Source organism: Myotis lucifugus, unplaced genomic scaffold (genome assembly GCF_000147115.1).
Source record: "Myotis lucifugus unplaced genomic scaffold, Myoluc2.0 scaffold_276, whole genome shotgun sequence".
In the NCBI taxonomy this organism is placed as follows: Eukaryota; Metazoa; Chordata; class Mammalia; order Chiroptera; family Vespertilionidae; genus Myotis; species Myotis lucifugus.
This window is the reverse complement of record NW_005871324.1, coordinates 981,018-995,973: the sequence shown is the minus strand read 5'-3', so window position 1 is coordinate 995,973 and position 14,956 is coordinate 981,018. Positions and strand designations below refer to the sequence as shown.

General features: G+C 48.7%; 1 protein-coding gene across 5 annotated transcripts in view; it reads left to right on the top strand.

Annotated features, from left to right (window-relative positions):
- MED15 (mediator complex subunit 15) overlaps positions 1-14,956 on the top strand; it is a 64,574-nt gene that overhangs the window by 15,972 nt on the left and 33,646 nt on the right. For all 5 annotated transcript variants that reach the window (XM_023763213.1, XM_023763211.1, XM_023763215.1 and 2 more), the window contains exon 2: positions 8,875-8,962. In XM_023763213.1, coding sequence (XP_023618981.1) covers positions 8,875-8,962 — 88 coding nt within the window. The remainder of the gene's footprint in view (positions 1-8,874; positions 8,963-14,956) is intronic.

Here is a 14,956-nt window from a genome sequence, read left to right as displayed (position 1 = left end):
AGAGAGAGAAACATCAGTGATGATAGAGATCATCGAACGGTTGTCTCCTGCATGTGCCCTGACTGGGAGTCGACCTCCTGGTTCAAGGGTTGATACTCAACCACTGACCCATACTATCCAGAATCATTTTCTCTATCTCTCTCTCTCTTTTTTTTTAACCCTCACCCAAGGACATGCTTGAGAAAGAGAGAGAGAGAAAGAGAGAGAGAGAGAGAGAGAGAGAGAGAGAGAGAGAGAGAAGGAGAGAGAGAGAGAGAGAGAGAGAGAGAGAAAGAAAGAAACATCGATTGGTTGCCTGTGTATGTGTCCTGACCAGGGATTGAACCCGCAACCTGGGTATGTGCTTTGACCGGGAATCGAACCAGCAACCTTTCAGTGTACAGGAGGACTACGCTCAACCAACTGAGCCACTCCGGCCTGGCCCATTTTCTTGACTTTATATCCGCTGTTACCCATCTCTTTGTCTTTTAGTTCTGCTCTTTAGGAGATTTCCTCAATTTTATCTCTGACTTTTCACTGTAACATGTTTTTATTATAAGAATGCTTTGTTTTTTATAATCTGATTTTTTCTATTTTATGGCATCCTGTTCTTGTTCAGTAGATGCAATGTCTTTTCTATATGAATAATAAAGATAATTTCTTGACATTTTCTTCTTCCTGCTGAGTTTCTGATAGCTCCAAGTAACATTTCTCATGGGGTCTTTATCTGTCACATTGGGGTGTCCTGGAGCCCTTGGTTGGCTGCTCACTCCAAGAGAGGGGACACTGTGAAGGTGAGTAGACACTGCACATACTGGAGGCTCATGTAGCTTCAGGTTCTCTGAGTCTTTCTTGTAGAATATGGTCTTCCAAATGCTGGGCTGAGGTGAAGGCCTGGGTGCCAGCATGCTGGGCGCTGCACGGGAGGAGGCTGCAGGCAGGTGGGCAGGTGAGTGGGTGGGTCTCAGCAGTTAGTGTGGATCTAGTCATTCGGATGGGCATGCAGCCCACTTCTTTCATTATCCCCCCGTGCCTTCTCCACTGGTGGGTTGACCCTCTAGTCCAAGGATTTTCCATTTTATGCTTTTTCGGAGAATACCTCTCTAGTGGTTTCTTGATGTGAGGGTGGTAATCTAACAGTGTAAGTGGGGAAGGGATATGGGGGTGTCTTTCACACAGGAATCCTTCCATTCATCCTTGGTCCTGAGCCATGCGAATATCCGGGCTGTCACCTGGTTGTTTCTCAGTCCTGCTTTCTTGGTTGGCTTGCTGTGTCCATCACCACTTGGCCATCAACTAGCTTTTCAGTCTCCAAAACTGTTGGGGCCACCACTTCATTCTTCCCATCTTTGTGAGTTTGTGTTAGGGAAAAATGAAATTATTTTTTTCTGTGATTTTAGTGGTGTTTTGGGGTAGAACAAAATTAGATGTGTGGGTTCAGTTCCTCATTTGTTGTGGGGAATGTATTTATTGGATCGTGACTTAAGCTAGCTTAATTTAAGTCAAGTACCTCACCCCTCATATGGCTTTGTTCTTTTGCAGATAAGAGTTCCTCTTTTCAGGAAGCCAGACATTTCTTTGGAACTATGTATTTTTCATTGTGACTGGTCCTTTATCATTCTGCTCTCAAAATAAATTTCTGATTTCAAAAAAATTTGGCCTCTAAGAGAGTATAATATTTGGGGGAACAAACCAAAACAGAAAAAAATACTTTTTTTTTTCTGTTTTGTTTTGTTAAGCCTCATCTGAGGATATTTTTCTATTGATTTTTAGGGAGAGTGGAAGAGAGAGGGAAAGACAGAAAAACATCGATGTGAGAGACATCGGTTGGTTGCCTCCTGTACGCTCCCTGACCAGGGCCTCAGTCGGGGAGGAGCCTGCAACCAAGGTACAAGCCCTTGACTGGAATCAAACCCGGGATCCTTTGGTCCGTAGGCCGATGCTCTATCCACTGAGCCAGTCTGGCTAGGGCAAAATTACAGTGAAAAACAGATCCTTTCTGAATTGAAAATATGAAACCCATAGATATGACAAGAATCAATCAAGGTTGTACTTCCCTCTTAGTGCTGATGTGGTGATTTGCTTTCCTTCCAGTGTATCTTCACTTACTTCCTGGCCCTTCTCCTGAAGGTGGGCTCAGGGAATTCCTTGGAGCTAGAGCTGGGCAGATGTACCCAGGTGGCATTTAGGGAGGGTGGGACAGTTCTTTTTTATGCTGGCCTGAGCTGTGCCTTACCAAACATAGAGCACCCCTGGGCTGCCCCACAAGCGCTGGGAGCTTGCCCCCATACATGCAGGCCATTGCACAGGTTGGGGGTGAGGGTGGGATGGGCACTTCCCTGAGCACCCCGGAAAGGCAGCAGGGCTGCCAGAGCCTCACCCTTCACATATCAGGGCTGAGCTTGAGCTGCCGAGGGCCTGGATTATCAGGGCATCTGTTCTTGTTTCTCTTGTAGATAGGTGGTTGGTAAAAGCATGGTAGAAATCTTTTTTAATCTGGCAAAATTTTTTCCCCTTTATGGTGTCTACTTTTTTTTTTTTACAATTTTTTTTTAATCTTTATTGAAAATGTTACATATGTCCCCTTTTTTCTCCCATTGACCCCTTATAGCCTACCCCCACCCCAGGTCTCCCATATGGTGTCTACTTTTGGTAATGTGCTTAGGAAAGCCTTCCTCATCTCACTGTTGCATAACTATTCTCTTGTTGTCATCTGCTACATTTTTTTTTATCTGCTACTTTTATGAGTGGGGTTTTTTACACACACAGGGTCAAGGGTTACAATACGAGCTTCGAGCTCACCAGGAGGCTTCTCTTGGAGGGTAGGTGGGGCTGGCAAAAACTCCTGCCCCATGAGAAGTCAGTGGGTTGATGGATATTGTGGTTCTCAAATCAGGAGAGGTTTCCTCTGGGCAGAATGAAAGTCTGTCACATGGATGGATGGGCAGAAGGTGTCCTGTGCACCTGAGGTCAGGAGGTTGAGTCTGTGACTCAGGGAGGAAAGAAACTGCTTTAGACACCAGCAGGAGACCAGAGGAGCTCACTCTCCTGGGAACTCAAGCATTCATTCAGCAATCAGAAAAGAAGTTTGACCCCGGAAAGAGGGCAGCGTTGAAGAGGGTGACCTTGTGAGAGGTGAGGGGGCCTGTGCATGTGAACCAGGACCGTCAGGAATGGAGTGTGGGCGGGGGAGAGTCTCTTAAGAAATGGGCAGCCCACAGGGGCCAAGAGCTGGGCACCCAAAGGGCACATTTCCAGGTGGTTCAAGGTTCCAGTGGGAACAGCTCTGCCTGAGGGAGCTGCACACGCTCACTGCTGTCATCTAGGAAGGAGGAGACACATATGTCATCACTATTGGAGGTTTTTTGAGATGCAGTCTTACTGTGCAGTGAGGTGGACTATTCTCTGACTGATTTATTCAGCACACATTCGTGCTTCTTGTGTGCCAAGTGCCGGACCATGTTAACTTTTGTAATCCTCAGAACAGCCCTGTGAGGTGGCACTGTCACCATCTTCTCTCTGCATGAGGAACGCAGGCTCTACAAGGTGGTGCCTTATCCAGGGTCACCAGCTGGGGGGAGGGCTTGTGAGGGGCGGACTGGGGCATTAGCACACTTTGAGCATATGTTCATGCATACCTTCCAAGCACACGCAGTTTGCTGGTTTTTTGCATTATCCTGTACTGATTCAGATTACAAGGACTAGGACTGTTTCAGTTGAGTTTTCCAATTTGGAGTCACGGGAAAGTTGAGGAAGAGCAGGACGTGCTGAGGCTGGGCCTGTCCTCACATCCTGGCCCCTTCTGTCCACTGTCCTGGCCACAGTCCCTCAGAGTGCTCCTTTACGGAGGGGACGCACTTGGGGGATGGAGTGCCTCTCCCAAGACCTAGAGCTGGCCAGTGGCCAGGTTGGAATTTGAGCCCTGATCTGTATATTTCCGTAGCTCAGGCCCTTCCTCCTCTTTCTACTTCCTGCCAGGTCCAGCTGGCCAGCACTTCCGCCTGCCCCAGCATACGCTTTCTCCAGGCCACCCTGGCCTCCGCAGCCTGGATGTGCTTGGTCGAGGTCTGGTTTCCGTAGTGCCTGCCACACTGAATCTCAGCTTCTGCACGTCATGCTTCATCAAAATACACGCTGTTAACCACTCCTTATGTTACAAATAGCTGATTTTTGTCCGACACTGATTACTGCCTGTTAATACAGAGGTGGCTGCCACAGCCTCTACACTCAAGGTGTTCATAGGACAGGGGGACTGACAGGAAGCTAGCAGTTCCCACAGAGGAGGTGCCACGAGTGTGGCTGAAGTGACCACCATGAAGTAGGGAGGGAGGATACTCCAGCGGGAGAAACTACAGGTCCAGCACACACAGCTGGTGGCATAGTTGGGCAGTGCACTAGGCAGCAGGGCCTCGGGATATTGAGCAGAGTGGGCGAGGAAGCAGACTCCTAAACTGATGGGCTGCCTGCCTTGAGGTAGGCGTGGACATAGCCTGAGTTGCTCCCCACACATACTGCCATTCTAGTGGCTTGGAGAGGTGGCAGGAGGGGAGGGGAGAATAGGACCTGGAGACAGGCTTGTGCGGGGGGACCATCACAGGTTCAGGGAGAGATGGGGTGAGGATTTGAACTTTAGGGAATGGAGGTCAAAATTGGGAACTGAAGAGGGGGTTCCCAGGTTTCTGGTCTGGGCGATTCTAAGATTGCAGGGTGTTTTCTTGGTGTGTCACTGCCTTCTGCTCCGGCAGGATCTAGACAGTAAGGGCCTCCTCCTGTCCCCGTGTGATGGATCTGGTCCTCCCTCAGCAGGCTCTGGTTTAAACCAGATACCAGTGGAACCCTGACTGGGCAGACAGGTACAGCTGTGGTAACCAGGAGGAAGCTAGACTGAGGGAGCTTGTGGAGCCCAGGTTGCAGCAGGAGGCTGTGTGCTCTTAGCTGGTGTCAGTCCTCCATTTTTAAAAACATATATATTTTATTGATTTTTTACAGAGAGGAAGGGAGAGGGATAGAGAGTTAGAAACATCGATCAGCTGCCTCCTGCACACTCCCTACTAGGGATGTGCCCGCAACCAAGGTACATGCCCTTGACCAGAATCGAACCTGGGCCCTTCAGTCCGCAGGCTGGCACTCTATCCACGGAGCCAAACCGGTTAGGGCAGTCCTCCATTCATTTTACTTTTTGTTGTTGTTGTTAATCCTAACCCAAGGATATTTTTACCACTGATTTTTTTAGAGAGAGTGGAAAGGAGGGGGAGAGAGAGAAAAACATAGATGTGAAAGAGACACATCGATTGGTTGATCCTGCATGCGGTCAGAGCACAGGATCAAGCCTGCAACTGAGGTACATGCCCTTGACTGGAATCGAACCCACGACCCTTCAGTCCACGGGCTGACACTCTATTCATTGAGCCATATCAGCTAGAGCAGTGGTTCTCAACCTTCTGGCCCTTTAAATACAGTTCCTCATGTTGTGACCCAACCATAAAATTATTTTCGTTGCTACTTCATAACTGTAATGTTGCTACTGTTATGAATCGTCATGTAAATATCTGATATGCAGGATGGTCTTAGGCGACCCCTGTGAAAGGGTCGTTCGACTGCCAAAGGGGTCTCGACCCACAGGTTGAGAACCACTGGGCTAGAGAGAGTCCTCCATTCATTTTAGAGGGCTGGCTAGGCCCAGGCACCAGCCACCAGACAGAGCCCTTCTGTTACAGTGCTAATGCCTCTCCGGCAGCCTTGGGTTTGGTGGTGGCTGCTTTGGTATTGGGACGTGACAGGACGGCCATTTAGGGTTTGTCCTTGTGAACTGACACCGGTTTTGCTCCTGACTTGCCCCAGCTGGGTGGCACAGATCTGGGGCTTGCTTGTGTGGGGCAGAGCTCACCTTGACCTGTTGGTTCTTTTCAGTTGAGTTCCTGAGGCTGAACCTCCACTCCGCTTCTTGTTTGGGGCCATCTCCTTGCTGTATGGTAGTTCACCTTCGTTTAGAGACGGTCACTGGAAGGGCTTTGTTTTTTGGAGGTGGAGACTGAGGAGTGGCCGTTCAGGCCCAGCTACTCCGCCAGGCCTTCTGGGACAGCAGCAAAGCCGAGATTGGGGAGGCTGAAGGGGCTTCGGCAAGCAGCCGGTTCTGCCCCTGTGCAGGGCTCCTCCCAGCGTGGGACTGGGTCCCAATGACCGCCTCATACAGTGGACACGTTAGGTCCTGAGTGCAGTGGAGGGACACCACACCTAAGCACAGGTATGAAATGTGGTGAGACATGCAGTTAAAACCCACACAATGGACAGGTGCCTCAGACACAATGTTGAGGTGACTGAATAGGAAAAGACAGGCCGTCTCCTTGGGGGGAATGGAAGATACTAACAGAGAGTATAACCGCCTGGTTTATTTTTTGCCTTATCTTCTGTGTTATGGAGCATGATCTGCAGGCTAGAAACAGGAGCAAACACATTTTTTAAATTATGGTTTGCATAACTGAAAACAGTGCTCAGGGCACCTGTTTATTCTTCAGCCACCAAACACGCTCAGCCTGTTTGGGCAGGCTCTGCGTGTAACAGTGGAGGGGACAAGTGCATGACACGGGCATGGTGCTGCCTCGCAGGGCCCTGGTGCCGGCCAAGGAGCAGCCTTTCTCCTCCACTCTGTACTGACGCAGCCGCTTTCATGGTTCATGGGCAGAACTGGACATTTATCCAGTTTCATTTCCTATTGTTAAGATGTGTGTTCCAGCTTGTCAAGATATGCCTGTTTCTGGCCTCCCATATTGTCAGTGCTCCTCAGTCTCTAAGTCACGGACAGCCGGTGCCCATGCTGTCCATGTCATCTATGATGTTGCTCTAACCAGGACAGGATAGGGCTCCTCTAGCAGATCCCCTGGCATCTGGTGCCTTTGGGCCTGGTGAGGTTCCCCCACCTAAAGGCTACTACAGTAAGCTGGCATCCGTGTCTTATTTCTGTGGATGTGCCAGGTTCTTTGCTGCAGTTAAGATGCACGATGTCGGTGGGGCCTGTGAGTCTGCTGACCCTATAAAAGACGGCCAGCCAGCGGTTCAGGAGGACAGCTTTTCGCCAGCCAGGAGCCTGGCTAAGCCCTTGGAGATAGCTGCTTTGGGGCACTGAGCCCATTTGTGTAACCAGTCTCATCTTCAGAGACCTCAGCACCCCTCTCTGCCTCTCTGCGCTTACACCGTGGCTCCTGCCTTCACTTTCTACCCAAAGCCTCCCCACTCCGTACCCAGTCAGCTGACCAGCAAATGCCCCTTTGCTGTGTCCACTGCTCTGCTCTGGGTCACCTTGTTAGTTCCAGGCTCTGTGGCAGGGCTTGCCACACACTGTTGTCGGAAGGTGGCAAGGGGAACACGTTTTGTCCTGGGGGGTGCAGGTGAGGCGCCCTTCTGAAGACAGGTCTGCCCAGTCACTTCTCTTGTTGGAAATGCTCAGTGACTTAGAGCCTAATGCCAGGTGACATCTCAGCATGTGGGTGCTGGGTCCTCCTGGCCTGCCAGCCTCACTTCCCTGTGAGTTGGATCTTGTGTTGTCCTCCTGCATTATTTTTCTCACCCTTTTCTTGTGGTCCTGGTCTTACATTCCCTGTGCGTGCATCTGCTCCACCTTGGGTGCTTTGTGGCAGGAACCTTTTGCTGCCTCCTATGCAGGCTTAATGAAGCAGATGGGGCACAGACCCCAGACTCACACGTGTTGAATAAATTATCCAGTGGTATGGTTGATCAGCGTCATTTTATCTTTCTTTATGCATTAATACAGACTTGTCCCTCTCTTAGCATTTAGCCTCTTTTCTGGGATTTCTTTAAGGAGCATAAATCTGATCCTGCAGCCCCATGTGCACACTCTTTCAGTAGCCTGGGGTTTCTTTGTTTGGAATGGTCAGAAAGCTTCCTTGCACCAGCTGGACTGGGCTTGTTTAATGCACTTGGGTGAGGCAGCAGAGCCCTGACATGTTTGTTCATTTGTTTATCAGTAGGTTCAGTGCTGGGGAGATAGGCAGGGAGACCTCTCCTGCAGGGAAGAAGGCAGTCTATGAGCAGAGGGGCCAGGCCTCGGAACTCAAGCCTGACATGCCCCTTCCTTTCTAACAAATGCACATGTGTTCTTTGTGTGTGTGTGTGTGTGTGTGTGTGTGTGTGTGTGTGTGAGTGAGAATGTTTTCATCCAAAGGGAGCGTAAGCTTAGCTAATGGTCATAGCTCTGTCCCAGCAGAGTATCGGCATGATAAAAATGTGCGATAGGATCTCATCTTTTATTATATGTATTGGCAAATGTGCTTTTAAGATGTTTTCCTCGTGTGTGTGGTCTCTTCCTATCCCCAGCTAGAAGCTGTTGGAAGTTGGGGCTTATCTCCTGGGTCCCACCTGGGGAACCTGCACATCTCACATAGGGACCTTTGCCTTGGGAGGGACTGAAAGATGTTTTGTTGTGGCCCCTTTGTTTTACAGAGGAGAGTGGAGCTGGGATCCCACAAATCTTAATGCCAGAGTTAGGTGGGGACCCATGCCATTCAGAAGGCAGGAAATGGAGGCTGGCTGGCCACTCACCCTTCCCATGTGCACTTTATTTTGTGCTGATTGTGAGTGTTCCTCAGGGCCTGGCCCCTCTGCTCCCTCGTTCCAGGGGTGCCTATTTTGTTTGTGGTGACCACCTTTCCTGTTCTTTCCTTCTTATGCCCCTGCCCTCTTACTCCCTTTCTCATCTGCCTTTCATTGCTCTGCTGAGCACACCTCCCTTGTTGCCTTTCCTGGACCTCAGTGAGGCTGGTGTGCTGGGGGACAGGTCCCATCCACCCAGGGGCAGTTGCTGTGCAGGGCTTCTGGCCAGGAACCCTGCAGCAGCAGACTCATAGGATGTTAACATCTCTTCTTTTTTTTGTCTTTCAGCGAGGATGCCATGAGAAAAGCTGGTGTGGCCCACAGTAAATCCAGCAAGGATATGGAAAGCCATGTATTCCTGAAGGCCAAGACACGGGTAAGGCCCAGGTGGGCGGAGAGGCTCAGGAAGGGGTGGGTGTGATGCAGACTCTGGAAGCTTCTCTGCCTGGGGAGTGGAAAAGGGGTGGCTACTCACCGATTGATCATGGGCACTATCAGCTTTTCCTGCAGCTCTCTGTGGGTCTTCCCATGTGTCTATGGTATAGGTACAGGGAGGTTACTGGGTGGACTCCCAGTATGCAGTCCCAGAGTCTGACCCTAGACCTCACTACCAGCATCCTCCATTTGTGGTTAGCACCTATGAATCCTGTAGGGCAGGGGTCCTCAAACTACGGCTCATGGGTCACATGCAAATACAAATATTGTATTTGTTCCCGTTTTGTTTTTTTACTTCAAAATAAGATATGTGCAGTGTGCATAGGAATTTGTTCATAGTTTTTTTTTAAACTATAGTCCGGCCCTCCAGTGGTCTGAGGGACAGTGAACTGGCCCCCTGTTTAAAAAGTTTGAGGACCCCTGCTGTAGGGCATTCACTCAGGCCCCAGCTTCTCAGTGTCAGCTCTTGCCTAAGCCCCACATGGTCCTGACATGTGGGCCCAGAAGAGTTTCTGTCCCCTTTTGTTAAGTGATGAAGGTGGTGCTAGTGGAGATTGAGGCCTTGATCGAGGAACCAAGCATAGGAATATTACTGGTGGGGTAGTTGGGGAGGATTTCCAATGTGTGAGCTCTCATCCTGGGCTTCATGTGACTACCTCCTTCCATATGTGCACTCTCCCTGGGGCAGAGCTGTTTTAGTAAAAATGAAGCAGAATAGGCACAAAGAAGCCAAGCTGCTCGTCTAATGCTACCCAGTTTGTGCAAGGTGGGGCTGACGCCCAGGGCTTTTGTTCTGCATCACACCTGCCCTGTTCTCCTTATAGACCTGACCTCCAATCCCTCCTCTGACGCATTGGGTGTGCTCTGAGCGCCTTGTGCCTGAGTGCGGTGTTGGAGCTCTAAGACATGCTGTGTGTCACAAATTAAAAGCAGATGTTATGGCCCTTGACTGGATACTGGTTTGATAAACCAACTGTCAAGACACCTAGAGCTCAATTGGGGAAATTTGAGCATGGTCTGAATGTTTAGATGAGGTGAACATTTTGTGAAATGGAAAGGTAAAGATGACTGGCTAGAAAAGGCAGGTTCCAGAACAAACACCATCTATATAGTTTGGTCTTAAAGGTCAGAGCACATGAGTGTGTGTTTGTGAGCACACATAAGTGCAAGAAAGAGCTCTTGAGGCAGGGAAGGGAGGGTTCTGTGCCCTGGGTATATGTGATAAGCATTTTCTTTCTTTTTTTTATAATAACTTTATTAAGATCTTTATATACTATACAATTTACCATTTAAAGTATACAATTCAGTGATCTTTAGGATATTCACAGAGTTGTTGCACCATCACCAGGATCTAAGTTTTATAACATTTTCTAAAAGAAACTCCATTTCCATTCTGTTACTCTGCCCTTGATCTTTAGTCCTAGGCAACCACTTTCTGCTTACCATTGCATGGATTTGCCTTTTTTCATGTAAATGCAATTATATATGTTTTTCATTAGCATAATATTTTCAAGGTTCATCCATCAACCATGTTGTAGCATGTACTTATTCCTTTTAATTGCCAAATAGTATTTCACTGTATGGATATGCCACATTTTATGTACTTATCAGTTGATAGACATTGTTTTCACCTTTTGGCTATTATGAATGATGCTGCTATGAACATTTGTGTACAAATTTTTTATTTATTTCTTTTGGATATATATACCTAGGAGTGGAATTGCTGGATCATGTGATAATTATGTTTAACCTTTTGAGAAATTGTCAGACTGTTTTCCAAAGCAGCTGCGTCATTTTTCATTTACATCAACAGTATATACGGTTCCGATTTCTTCACTCCTCATCAACACTTGTTATTGGTTTTGATTTGCATTTCCCTGGTGACTAATGATTTGGGGCATCTATTCATGTAGTATTGGCCATTTGTATATTTTCTTTGGAAAAATGTTTATTCCAATCCTTTGCCTATTTTTAAAATATATATATATATATATTTTATTGATTTCAGAGAGGAAGGGTGAGGGAGGGAGAGAGACAGAGACAGAAACATCAATGATGAGAGAGAATCATTGATATCATTGATTGGCTGCCTCCTGCACGCCCCACACTGGGAATTGAGCCCGCAACCCCGGCATGTGCCTTGACTGGGAATTAAACCATGACTTCCTGGTTCATAGATGGACACTCATCCACTGAGCCACACAGGCCAGTTCCTTTGCCCATTTTAAATTGGTTTCTTGGTCTTTTTATTGTTAGACTGTTAGAGATCTTTATGTATTTTAGATACAGTCTCTTATTAGATATATAATTTGCAAATATTTGGGGGATGGGGTGTTTTTATTGTTTTTAATTTGTATTATAATTAAAAGAGCTTTGTTGAGGGCTTATTGAACTATTTCAGATTTTGAAATGCAGAAGTTGCTGGTTCAGTATTTTTTATCTATCATTTCATACCGAACTACCCCCAAATTGGTGGCCTCCTAAACAGTGAGTTATTTCTCCTGATTCTGTGCGTCAGGAATTGGGGCAATTGGAATTGCCTGTCTGGCATTCTGCTGCTCTCATGTGTGACCTGTCATGTAGCTGCATCTAGCTGGCAGCTTTGCTGAGCCAGATGGCCCATAAGGCTTCACTCGTGTGCCCGTTGGTTTTCCCTCCATGTAGTGGCTCTGGCAGCGTAGCCTGGGCTTCTTACTGCATGGCAGCTGGCTTCCATGAAGCAGGAAGTGGAAGCTGCCTGTCCTTGGAAGTCCTGGGACATTGCGTAGATAGAGCAGGCCCTGACTAAGGCCAGTGCAGGTTCAGGGAGTTGGAATTGCCTCCACCTTTTTTTTTTTTTTTTAAATATATTTTATTGATTTTTCACAGAGAGGAAGGGAGAGAGATAGAGAGTTAGAAACATCGATGAGAGAGAAACATCGATCAGCTGCCTCCTGCACACCTCCCACTGGGGATGTGCCCGCAACCCAGGTACATGCCCTTGACCGGAATCGAACCTGGGACCCTTCAGTCCGCAGGCCGACGCTCTATCCACTGAGCCAAACCGGTTCTGGCTGCCTCCACCTTTTGATGCGAGCAGCAGCGTGTGTGTGTACAGGAAGGCCAGTGATTGTCGGCAGCCCTCTTGGAGACTACCACAGAGACTCACAGCAGCTGGGGAATAAGCTTCTGTCCCAAAGTGGGCATCTGGCAGGCAGCAGCCCACTCACTGTCTTAGCCTTTGCCTTTCTGCAGCCCACATACCAGATCTTAACAGTTTGAGTCCCACATCTTCTTGGTTTGAGCGGGTTCTAAATCCCTAACTCTAAGACAAGGCCCTGTTTGGAAGAGAGATATGTATTAGAGGTGTTAGAAATTTTCTGTCCTTTTTACAGAGTCAGACATACTGTTGTCTGGTTCCCAGCTTTTTATTGCAGCTTAAGTTCCTCACGGAACCACATACTGTCAGTGTGGCCCTTCCTCACCAGTGGGAACTGGGGTGGGGTGGAGGAAGACTCTCTAGGTCAGATGGAACCCAGCATGTTTGTTACCTGTCTCTCCCACCTGAGACCCCATTAGAATGACTGTGAAAGAATTTAAAAGGTGGGAGGGACCTCAGAGGAGGGAAAAGGATGGGGAAGAGTGATTTCTCTGTCTTTCTGGAGTGGGAGGTGGAAGAGGCCGAAGAGAAGGGGTGACCTAACCTTGGAACCCTGGGGCAGTCCTGGAGAGGTTGGTGCCTTGTAGTAGAAGGCGCCATGACTTATCCTGGCTGGGGGCCGGGAATTCTCACACCTGGGGGGTTGGTCAGGATGTCAGTGCTCTGTAGATAGAGATTTAGGGATTGGAGATATGACAGCCCCAGCCTGGGAGAGATCGGAGGTGGAGTTTCAGATCCCGGGTCTCCTGTGGAAAAGAATGCTTGCAGCAGACCTGCAGCAAACCCCAGTGGTTCCTCAGTAACCTGGCCTTGGCAAGAATTTTGGACACGTGTTTAACCCGTAAGAAAGCCCCTTGGCAGCAGTGACTATGTCCTGTGCCCGTTTCTCCTGCCAAGTGGTCATATCCCTTCCTCTTTCCCTCTCAGGCCTCTTCACACTGGTCTAGTCTAGAGAGTCTCCACTCCACCGTGGAGCAGCCTCAGCCAGGAGCAGACCATGCCGGTGCCCCTGCTCTGGGCCAGGGAATGGTGCTGGGAATGCTGTGTGGTGCAATCTGCCCATCTGGCTCTGAGCCCTTGGTCCTGGTTCTATGTGAAGGGCTTTGGGGACATGCTCCTGAGCCCCACTTACTGTATATTATGTCTTAGTAAAAGACTCTGGTTGATTTTTTTTTTTTAATCCTCACCCAAGGATATGTTTATTGATCTTAGAGGGGAAGAGGGGAGGAGAGAGAAATAGAAACATCGATGTGAGAGAGAAATATCAGTGTGCCCTCACTGAGCATCGAACCCACAACCTAGGTATGTGCTCTGACCAGGAATGGAGACCGCAACCTTTTTAAAGATATTGCTCACCTTGCCTGGCCAATGTGGCTCAGTGGTGAGCATTGACCTATGAGCCAGGAGGTCATGGTTCCGTTCCTGGTCAGGGCACATGCCTGGGTTGCAGGCTTGGTCCCCAGCAGGGAGCTTGCAGGAAGCAGCTGATCAGTGATTCTCTCTCATCATTGATGTTTCTCTTTCCCTCTCACTTCCTCTAAAATCAATAAAAATATTTTAAAAAACTTAAAAAAAAAAGATATCACCCCCCCTTGCCCTGGCTGGTTTTTCTCTGTGGTTAAGAGCGTTGGCCCATGGATGGAGGGGTCTCAGGTTCGATTTCCAGTAAGGGCTCATACCTGGTTGCAGGTTCAATCCCCAGGCCCAGTTGGGGTATTTGTGGAGGCAACCAATCGAGATGTGTTTCTCTCATGTCAATGTTTTTCTCTCTCTCTCTCCCTCCCTCCTCCTTCCCTTCCATTCTCTCTAAAAATCAATGGACAAAATATCCTGGGGTGAGGATTAAAAAACACACATGGATATTGCCCACCTGAAAGATGGTCCAAGGTCCTAACGAGTCATCAGATATTGACCTCGCAAGCTCCCAGTCCTAGTCCTCTCCTACTTGGCCACCTTGTTTCCTGAGCTTCCTGTAGCCTCTTCCACACACACATCTTCACTGTTAGCCACGCCCCAAACTGCCCTCCTTCAAGGAGCAGCCTCAGTAGGTGGGCCACATGCAGGAGCCCTGACACCAGGGAGCCCCTCACTCCCAGCACATGGTCTTTCCTACCAGAAATCGGTGGGGCAGTGGGAAACTGGTAGTGTTGACAACGTCCTAAGTGCCCATTGCTCCAATAGAGACTCCCTCTTTCAGGACCTGCCTCCTTAGGTGTGCTTAGGACCACAGCTTAGCTTTTCCTCCCGGGCCTTCCCCCTCATAGTTTCCTCTGTTGATTTCCCCTGGCTGAAAAAAGGGATGGGGTGAAGTTTGGAGATAGATGAAGGATAATAAAGATTTACAAAGTGTGCTTATAGTTTTACATTCACCTTGAGACCACTTTCATTTTATTTCCTTTTCCCTGGAAATAGTCTTATGACAGGTTCACCGTCTGTCCCTGGGCTCACAGGTGTGTGTCCCGGGGCAGTACCACCACAGCGCTATGTCTGGTTCTAATTATCATCTCGCCAGTCTGCTGCCAAGTGGACGCCCACTCTCAGTGACTGAGGGGAGGAGGGTCATGTGAGCACCACAGGGCGTGGTGAAGGCTTTGCCCTTTTGGGGCTGCCTTGATGGAAGGATGGGCATTTTGAGAAGGGAAGGATGTACAGCTTATGTGAGATAAGATTTTAAGTCAGGCGTCCCCTTGTTCACTACAGGACAAACTCACATTAGTGATTTCCGCGGAACACCCGGTAGTGAGTGTCCTTGGTTGCAAAGAGTACAATTGGTGGAAGGCAGGCCCTGCTGAGCAG